The following is a 10662-nucleotide window of genomic DNA, read 5'->3' on the forward strand; positions in this document are numbered from 1 at the left end:
GACTGGATGGACCAGTATCTTTATTTAACCTTACCTACTATGTAACTATATTTCAGAAGTTTAATGCAGTCAAAACTCCAGGAGATTACTTCTTACTGGTTATAGATCATTGCACGTTTCCCTTTGCTTTATCAAATGCCAAGGAGTATTATACGTCATGTAAAAACACAGCATCAAGAAATACAAATTAAAAATATAATAAATAGTGACATAACATCTTTAAATTTTATTTTTATTTTCTCAATATAAAAATACAATATTTACAGGAAATAAATATATTTTAAAACAAATAAATTACACAGTGAGCTACAGAAGTGAGAAGGGATCCAGGAAAGAGAGAGCGTGAGAACGGACAACCCTATTTACAGGAAGGAATGGAAAAAAAAAAAAAAGATATTTTTAGCGAACAGCCCCCGAAGGAGGTTTGGTGCTTAAAAACAGTGGATAGGATATGTATATACACAAAACACGACTCTCTCATCCCTGCCTTCGGCCACTCGCAGACACAAAAAAAAAAAAGGGATTGGCATTTGGCATGGGGTCAGGGGAAACCACACAAATTTCGGGTTTAAAAAAATGGATCTTTGAAATGTTAACTAGAACAGGCAGCAGTACTCCAAAGTGGGGGTTAAACTGGAGGAAGGTTCGGGAAGAGATATCTGATTGGGAAGATGCGGAAGATAAAGAAGTGGCTTTCTGGGGGATTGTCCCAGCAGAAGACATTACAAAAAAAAGGTATATATAAATATTACTACATCCTCACATTCATTTTCATGCGTCTAAAACAAATTCATATACACGAACACTCAGCAACCAGGTTGGCTGCATCAACATGGCGTGGCTGAAGCAGTCATTTTGGATGTGATCCACATGTATAGGTCAAACGTGGCAGACGTAAAATTTCAAAAAAGGTAGAGCAAATGACATTTCCCGTTATACGGCCTCCGGTTTCTACTATGGAATTTGGATATGCTTAAAAGTACTTTCTATGGACTTGTCACAAGCACAGGTTTCTTTCTTCAGTACAGACTTGGTCAACCATCACTGACAATTTGGGATTTTATATGCTAGGCTTGTGTTTATAGGTGCTCCATAAGCATCTGCTAAGCACTTGATTGACTGACTAGAGCTGGCATGTTTTATAGCCTTCATTAAAGAGTGACTCCACTTTAGAGTGGATGAACTGTAAATCTCTCACCATGTTGTACCTGCCTACTCGGACCCCAGGGAAGTGATTGTCCCTCTACCAACAGCATGAATTCCCTTTGAGGATCTAGGAAAGGATGTAAAAAACACAGAAATATCTTTTATCATGTAGCATCTAAAAGATTCTCCATAGGGGCTCAAGAGGAGCTTTCAGCCTGGCGAGTAGCTCTTCAAATGCTACAGGTAGCACAGCGGTCAGTGTAGACAAGTGCTAAACATCTATAACAAATGTAAGACTGCTGGTGCAGACCATTAGCAGCTATATAACACAGACAGTTATGCACGTTTCAATGAGGTTATAAACAACGTCAGCTTAACCTGCCTTGCAGAAAGTGGAGCCGATGACAAAATGGACACAGAAACCCACATGTACACTCAGCCCTAAAGATACACATGCCAAAACAGCCAAATTAATGGCATGCCAAGTCTTTACCTCCACAGTAACTGGCAGCCAAAAGGTTGCCATTACCAGTTCTTAAACAGAGATCTACAATCAGAAAGAACTGGTCAACGTTCTAAAGGGTTTGTGATGCTTATTCAGACCATTGTAAACTTAGGACACAAATGCTGGAGATCACAGTAGTGATGATCTAACTGCCCATATACGGCTGAGGCAGAGCAAGACTGGCAACCGAATGGTTAAGGATTGCTCCCTGCACCGTAAAACGTGCCACTGAGTCTACCATCTGTTATTGCTGCTACGGCTGCAGATTTCAGGAAAGAGGACAGAACAGTCACAATGGTTTTTACATCACTTGTGAGTGCGCCAAAATCTTTAAAGAAAGATTAACAAATACTGAATTTTTATGAGTCTCGAGCATAGGTAAAACGAGGACACCGGGGCAACAAGGGAGCCACAAAAGGTCTTTTCCTCACTTTCGTAAATCTGCAGTCCATCAGAGGATACCATAGGGGAGAGAGAAAAATAAATTTGGCTGCATCCCTCCCCAATCCTCCAGTCCCTGAGGTAGTTCAGAAAAAACAAAAAAAAAAAACAAAAAAAGAAAACAGTGCAAACTGTGCAGGTAGTAAGAGGGTGTGTCAGACTGAGGATTCCTCAGGGTTGGAATCTGGCAGAGTCTGTCTTTGCTTCAGTTTCCACCTCAGTTCTTCATTAAGCTCTCCAAGTGGAGGACGTTCCTCTCCCACTCCACCACCCAGCGTGAGACGTATATAACCGTTACTGCTTGAGCCACGCACTCCCGAGAGCATGTGATTAGGAGAGTGAAGAGGTGGTGATGGCAGTGGTTGACCTGGAATCCCATTGCCAGAAGGTGAGGAAGAGCCAGTGCTGTTTTGGCACAATGCATGACCTGGGACAATTTTAAGTGAACCGTCAGAATAATAAAAAGAGGATGGATCCCAAAGTTTCTCATCAGAATCTGCGCTCGGCAGGCACTTTGTCATTTTGGGTTGAGATGGTAGCTGGATGGGATACACTAGGGTGTTCTCCAGGGACTTCGACCCTTTCTCCATTTCATCCTGTAACTTCCTTCGCAGGTAGACAACGGCCAGAAACAGGGCTAAGCACACTGCTCCAAGTGCTATCACCATCATCCAGACCAAGCCCAGACCATCCATGGGGGCACGAGATTCCAAAGTGAGAGATGGGGAAGCCACGACACTGAGTTGGTAGTGCTCAGAGGCAAAGTGAGCCCCTTGTTCAACTGAAAAGCAATAGTATGTACCAGAGCGGTGGACACCAACTCCAAGGATGACCAGAGCCTGCAGGGTAATGTCATATAGCATTGAATCATCTTCTTCTTGGGACAACTCGCGTCCATTGAAGGTCCATACAGGTTGAGCCAGGTTGGAGGTCAGCTGACATGGGAGAACTACATTTGTCCCAATGGCCACAGTAAGGTTTCTTAATGAGGGCTTAACTGAAAAACAAAGCAATATATCATTATATATAATGCATTGTTCATATCAAAATCAGGTTGCATGTTAAAGCAGGACCTATGCTCAAATGCCTTGCTGGATTGGCCAAACAGAGTTACAGAATCTTTCGTTGGGAAAATGTTACACCAGGCTTCCTCCAGTGGTAATCATGGCCTAGGCATGTGTTCATATCATCTCTCCTAAACGGAAGGAGGGATTAGATTGACTGACCTATCCATTCTGCAGGTACCACATGACAAGTTGCTTGGGCTTTGACTAGGAGGGAGCATGGAGCCTTAATTCTACACAGGGAAGTCAAGGATTAACACCCTTCTATTACTCATTAATCTTAAACATAGCTTAAAGAAGAACTCAGGCAAAAATGATCTTAACCCTTGCAGTGGGGCTTCCCCCCACGCTGCAAGGGTTAAGTGCTAATCTTCTCTGTGAGAAAACAGTAAGGCCTCATTCACACGAAAAAAAGGCCGGTACGTACAGCTCTGTGCACGGCCATATCTGGCAGCTCCCAGGAAGGACAAGTGCTGCGTGTGATTAGTACGCAGCCCCTGTCCTTCTCTATGGGAGCACGCGTCCGTACACCACCCTACGATCACCCGCGCTGCACGTCCATGCGGGTGTCCGTACTCGTACACTGACGGGATGGATCCTGTCTGCGTCTGAGCTGGGACAGCTGCACCCGTACGGACCTGCACTTGGGTGAGCGTAGGGCCGTGTACTCCCATAGAGAAGGACAGGGCTACGTACTAATCACACGCAGCACTTGTCCTTCCCGGGAGCTGCCCGATACGGCCGTGCACGCAGCACGGAGCTGTACGTGCCGGCCTTTTCTTGTGTGAATGAGACTTTATATTCACCTGAAGTTCGCAGCCGGCTGGCTCCTAGAACGATCCATTCAACCTGCCTCTTCCTCTGCTCCAGTGATGGATGTTAGGACACCAAAGGACATGCCAATACACTGCATTGGACGCGATAACTCACAGGACCCAAGACTGCCGAAACGGAGGAGGAGTGAGGCTGAAGGGATCGGTCTAGGAGCCAGCCGGCCTGTAAGCTTCAGGTGAGTATAACATTGTTATTTTTGCTCCTAGATGAAAATGAGCAAATTTTTTCCTGGAGTTGTTCTTTAATGCAAATATGGTGCAAAAGTCCACTTTAATGGGGTTTAATACATTTAAAATCTTTCAGCTGATATACAGATTTCTTCCACGTCAAACCCTTGCCCATCAATATCCACAAACAAGACAATACTACTTACCAGCTTTATTGTACTGAACGTCACACATTGATGCATCTGAACCCTGGATATCCTGTAGCAACACATCCCTACAGGGAACACAAGAGAGCGTCAGAGCGGGATCTCATCTTTAACTGTGTTACAAGCAAGCTTTTGATTCTCCATCAAAGATGGACACAATGAATGATTTACTGTTCCCAGCAATATTGCCAGCACTCACCCGTACTGCTCATCAGAGGGAACACATCGACCGATGTTGACATTCCAGGCACAAAAGGGGTCCCGGGCAAGAACGCAGTCTGCACAGGATCTGTATTTACTGCAGTCTGCCAAGGGCAGCTGTACCAGTCCAGCTGGGGAACCAGCAAACAGAAAAGGCTGCAAGAGAAAGAGGAAGTCAGCAATATGGAGGAGACAGCACACGGAGACGTGTAAAGTGATCAACTGTGGTTTGCAATATTAAAACCAGGCAGATTATAGAAACTGAGACACATACCACAGCTGGAGCAGAAAGGTAAGTGTTGACGGCCTCAAAACTTAGTATCAGGTGAGTATATGTGCTTTATTTTGAGTCCCCTAGACAAAACGAGCACCTAACCCTTGCAGTACGGAGGTATCCCCACTGCAAGGGCAATTTTTTATATTCCCAGAGTTATTCTTTTAAAAAAATAAAAAAATTTACGCAGTGCTGTATTCATGAGTTGTTTTATCTACAAATTATTTGATTCTGAAAATGTCATGATAATGTTTTGCTCTATCCAAAATAAAGTACTACTACATTTGTAACTGAAAGAAAATCCTTGAAATAAATGGTAGCGCTCATTAGTTCAATGCATTTTCCAGTCATTCCCAAGACTAAGAAACATAATCCCGAAACCCTTCGTCTTACCGTCTGGCTGGAGAGAACCAGGCTTTGCACAGGAGAAGGCTTATCAAACATCTGAAGTTCTTCAATCAGGTGTACGGAGGAACCCAACCTGACCGCTTTATTCAGCCAGCCATTTCCTGTTCAAGACAAACAGTAGTCTGATCAATCACTCACAAATATACAACTCAGCCACTAAATGGATCTCTAACGTTATCGCTGGATCAATCTACGTCGATCTCTACCTCTGGATATCTGGGTGGATCTCTAACGTTATCTCTGGGTGGATCTCCAACGTTATCTCTGGGTGGATCTCTAACGTTATCTCTGGGTGGATCTCTAACGTTATCTCTGGGTGGATCTCTAACGTTATCTCTGGGTGGATCTCTAACGTTATCTCTGGGTGGATCTCTACCTATATCTATTGATCTCTAACTACCTACTTATCTATATGTAATAGCAGAAGCTCTCACCTGTTCCAATGAATAGGACATCATACAACTCCCCATGCAGCCCTTTAGTCGTGTTTACTGCAATTGTGGTAAAGTTGACCCCTTTCCTGACCAGCAAGGGGCGTCCTTGAACAGGCTGGACAGTGTCATCCATCAGGGGGTGCGTCTTGGCGAAGTTGAGTGTGTTGTCTGGAAGGTCCAGTGAGCTGATCATTCCATGACGTCTGTGGAAGTCTGTGATACACTAGGAAGAAAAGGACTACATTCAGGATTTATCAAAACTGGACAAACTGGACAGCAGGAGAGGCAAACTGTAAAAATAGTTTGATGCACCAATTTGTCTTCTGCCCTGAGCTTTGGGATGTTCAGCTTATTGTGGTATTCTGTACAGTTTATATCTCCAGTGTAGAGCATAAAGGGTTAACTAAGTGACATGTAGAGCTGAAATCAGCTATAAGGAAATATTGTTTAAGTACAAGAGTCATGTGTATTCTTATTTGAATCTTAATGAGCTTTGTGTATTTTTTCCAGATCTGTGCAGTAATCCAGTGTGAAGCTTGGAGCTTCCTGTAAAAAAGACCAGTCACTGCTGCTCACTCTATTTGCACAGGGTGAATGGTCTTGTCTCCGCCCCCTCCTGTAGTTTTCTGTAGGAAGTCTTTAGTGAGTGGAGCCTACCTGGTCCCTCTCAGCTCTGCTCAGGCTATCTACAGCACAGTGATAATGTCACCCCTACTTTCAAAAAGGTAATTTCTGGGTTTGCAAAGGTAGTCAGTTTTGCAGCCATGCTCCCCGTTCCCTCTTTACCCCATAGGTACTACAGGACATTGTGCCGGCGAACATGCCTACATGCTGACTCATCCCAATGTCCAGCCCTGCAGAACCTCACTGATAGAAGCTACTGGCAGGGAACCCAGGCAATTGTCAGGAGGCTCCGGGAAGAAGAGGGGATATATGGGTCATGCGACTTCCAAAAACAAATTGTATATAAAATGCATTTGTTTATTAAGGGCCAATTCACACAGGATTTGTTTCGATGAGATCAGTTGCATTGCGATATGTTTTTCACCGGAAGGGCACCAAAAAAAAAAATGGGTGTGAATGTGGCTAGTTCACTCTACTCCGTTCTGTTGCTTTAATAAAAAAAAAAAATAGAACATGGACTACTTTTTTTCAGCACAAGGTAATGCTAAGGATCCGGTGTGATCTAGCCCCATTCGCACCCATTAATTTTTCGATGCCCTTCTGGATCGCAATGCAACGGATCAGAAGTTGACGTGCGATTTCCTTTGGATTTTGATGTGAATGCACCCTTCATGAATACTACATGTATACAGAAAGCTCTGCTAAATGTAAACTTGAAGTCAGACTGAAATGTGTACATACACTTTAAGGGGCTGATTTATAAATGTGCTGCCCAGCTATAAAACTGACCACTAGATGGCACTGATGAGCAGAGGAATTTCCAATGTTCCTCACGACTAGTGATGAGGCTGGGCTTGGTGTGATCTCCGATCGCCTGCGTTAGCCCTCTCAAAACTCAGAACGCCACCCTCGCTTCCTAACTCAATCATCTGCTGGGAGGCGCATACCCAGCCCCGCAGCTATACGTTACAAAAGGGACAGGGGGAATGACCGTGCCACAAGTACTGCCATCGATTGGATCAGGAGGAGGGCTGGCGGTTAGTGTTTTGAAAGGGCTTGTGGTGAACTTAATTTGCACCAAGCCCAGCCTCATCTCTATTAACCGCCATCTAGGGGTGCTCAGCCGATCAGGGTAATTGTTAACCTAAATGCGACATCCCAGTGAATGGCTTGGAAACTGCATTCTTGGCTCTGTCTGATTTCATTTTCAAAGTACCTTTTGTGTATAGCACACTTTAATACACATAAAGCCAAGTAGAAAACATCTGATTATAGATTACTATTAGGGATGCACCGATACCGGTTTTTCGGTATTGAGTACGAGTAACGATATTTTTTATTTAGTTACTCGGCAACCCCGAGTACCAGTGCGTTGTCCCCCGATTATCAGGAAGTTCCGAGTACCGGTGCGTTGTCCCCCAATTATCAGGAAGTTAGGCGGCTGATCATGACCCGTCACCCGGTTTCCCGATTGCCTGTGAAGCCAGAGTTCTAGCAAAAGAACACGGACTTCAAAGGCTGCCTTCCTTCCTGACCAATCAGGAAGCCGGGCGGCGAGTCATTAGGTGCCTCCGGCTTCCCGATTTGCTAAGCAGCCTCACTTCCAAACCACACATGAAGCCGGCTTCCTAGCCAAATTAGGAAGCTTGGAGGCGGGCCAGACTGGAAAGGAAGCCAGCTCAATGCTCCCTCGGCACTGTTGGTCAGGGGGAGATTTCCCTCTGACCGGAAGTTCCGGTATCGGAGGTAAGTATTGGAGCATTTGTCCGAGTTCTTGCCCAAATACTCAGTATCGGCACAGATACCGATACTAGTATCGGTGCATCCCTAATTACTACAGTATAATATTGTTTTTACTACTGTATTTATCATTAGTGTGATAGTGCAGCGCTTCTTATATATTTGTGCATGGCTCATAAGCCAAGTTGGAGGACCTCTAAACCTGTTACACTGAGAAAAGCATCATTAGAAGATAAAAAAAAAAAAACACTTGTCAAAAAGAATAGCCTTTTCAGATGTTTCTTATAGAAAGCTGAAGTGTTAAGTCACCACAAATAGTTAATTGTGTCGCGGCAAAGTTTTCCTGGCTGCCTCTCAAGGGATGAGCAGTTTGTGCCGCCTCGCTCTCCATGCAGTTCATGTCAGGTCAATGAATGCAGCTTATGAGCCTTAGATTGACTATATTAACTTGTAATTAAACTAGACTTACAGATCCAGGGCGGGGAATGGGCACGGAGTCAGAATACGGGCCCCACTTCTTGGCCTGTTCGTGATATTCCTTGTACGACCCATCAAACACCTTCTGGATGTCTTGTAAGGAGTACTGGCAGACGGCGGAGACAGAAACATCCCCCCTGAAATGGGCAAGAGACTGTTAGCCAGAAATAACATATGACCCAACCAATTTTATAGGGATTGAACGGGGCAACCTGATGTACCAGGACAAAGCCGAAGAGGAAATAATGAAAATGACAGTATTTAACAGAATATAGGAAAAGTGGCCAACCAACAACCTGCTCCGGTCAAATACTACAAAATGGAGAAAAATGGTACAACTGGCCTTGAATTGCAGTAAAAAGCTAATGGTTCCTGGATGCTGTACCCCAGGGGTGTCAAACTCAATTTAATCGTGGGCCGCATCAACATTATGGTTGCCCTCAAAAAGGTATCTGTAAGACTATATAAATGTACCTAATCTTTATCATAATTGCCTCTGCATTCGATTATCACTGGTTTTAGTAATAACTTAATACCTAGATCTGAAAGTAGAAGTATAGGAAATGGCCTCGTGGGCCGGATTCAGCCCCCTGGGCCTTGAGTTTGACACATGTGATGTACCCCAAGGGCAGAACCACATTCTGCTTTTTATTGCCATTTGTCGGTTTTAAAATGGGAAATTTTTGTCACTTCCTGTTGTGACAAACGAGGGTACATTTTTTGCAACAGGGATTGAGACGTCAAGAACCTATAGGGAATCAAAATTTTAAATCCAGCCAGCACTGCTAAGCCCTCATTCATACCCAGTATGAATGAGGTGTGATTAGGTGTGATTTGGAATTCCTGCATAAGGAACTTGCAATTTCCTGCAGCAGGAATCCCAGGAACCAATCATGATCCCTGGATGCACGATCGATTTTTAACTGCATGTAATGGCATCATATATGATTACATGTGGTCACTTGATCTTTAACTTGAACGCATGACAGCTGCTGCACGAAAACGGCAGATTTTGGATTCTTGCCGCAGGAATACCAAATTGCACCTAAAGTAGGGGTGAATGAAGCCTTAAGGAGTGCAGATAATGAGAACCAAAATAGAATACAAAACGCACAAGAAACAGAACCCCCTAAAATGGTCTGTGCCCCCAAAAATTGTATGAACATTATAAATGACATGACACTATACAACAGATATATCCTACAGATTAAAAACAAAACCCACACATATTCCCACCCAAAAAAAGATGATATTATATTTTGGTTTTTAATAATAATACATTTTAAAAATAAAAAATTAAGATTATGAAAAAAATTGAAAGTTGTATGGATAGAGGCTTTTTTGTGTGCATTTTATTCTCCCATTCATAGATTCCAATACTTATTTGGCAGGACACCATACATCTCCAGGTCTACTGTCTGCTAAAGTGTCAAACTGGTTTATACATATTCAGAGCCCATCAAAAGATCATATATCATATTATGTAGAGCTTTTCTAGATTTAAAGTTTAATTACACCATTCCTATCCAGCCAAATGAACATGGTCGAAAATCGTGAACCTAAAAAAAAGGCCGGGTGAAGACTTGACACAGGTAAGGGGGGGCGAGCCTAGTTCCACTATCCAAGTTGTATAAGAGGCCCCTATAAATACCAGATTACACTAATGTCTCACCAGAGTGCTTGGAAGACGGCATAGAACTCTGTGGACTTCCAGTGGTTGGTGCGCAATGTGTACACAGCTTGCAGCAGGTTAAAATGAAGTTGTAACTCTGGAATAGAGCACACTAGCCGGGCCTTCAGGAAACTTGTCCACTTCCTCTGAAGAGTACGGGCCCCTCCTGCATCCCCCTGGAATACAATTATCATACAGTCACACAACAGCCAATGTGAAGGAAAGGGGGGAAATGCAAAAAGGCAGGAAGGGTTTGTTAGCTTAATCACCGTGTGTATGTAAAGGAAGCTCTGCTCGGATGAACTGTGAGAATATAATGTTATTTTAAGTTGCTCAACATGCATTAGCTTGATGAAAGGGATAGAATATGGTCATTTCCTATAGCAAATCAACCAGAAAGGGGAGAGGATATATATATATATATATAATCTTTATAATGTTTTGCTGCTCCTCTATGTTTAGTTTTAAG

General features: G+C 43.5%; 1 protein-coding gene across 1 annotated transcript in view; it reads right to left on the reverse strand.

Annotated features, from left to right (window-relative positions):
• Positions 1 to 1950: 1950 nt before the first annotated feature.
• Positions 1951 to 10662, reverse strand: part of SEMA4C (semaphorin 4C) — a 27796-nt gene continuing 19084 nt past the window's right edge. The window contains exons 9-15 of the mRNA XM_018555822.1: positions 10194 to 10369; positions 8514 to 8658; positions 5681 to 5903; positions 5232 to 5347; positions 4563 to 4720; positions 4364 to 4431; positions 1951 to 3089 (exon numbers count right to left, since the gene is read on the reverse strand). Coding sequence (XP_018411324.1) covers positions 2248 to 3089; positions 4364 to 4431; positions 4563 to 4720; positions 5232 to 5347; positions 5681 to 5903; positions 8514 to 8658; positions 10194 to 10369 — 1728 coding nt within the window. The 3' untranslated portion in view covers positions 1951 to 2247. The remainder of the gene's footprint in view (positions 3090 to 4363; positions 4432 to 4562; positions 4721 to 5231; positions 5348 to 5680; positions 5904 to 8513; positions 8659 to 10193; positions 10370 to 10662) is intronic.

This window comes from Nanorana parkeri, unplaced genomic scaffold, assembly GCF_000935625.1.
Source record: "Nanorana parkeri isolate BGI_ZX_2015 unplaced genomic scaffold, ASM93562v1 scaffold214, whole genome shotgun sequence".
In the NCBI taxonomy this organism is placed as follows: domain Eukaryota; kingdom Metazoa; phylum Chordata; class Amphibia; order Anura; family Dicroglossidae; genus Nanorana; species Nanorana parkeri.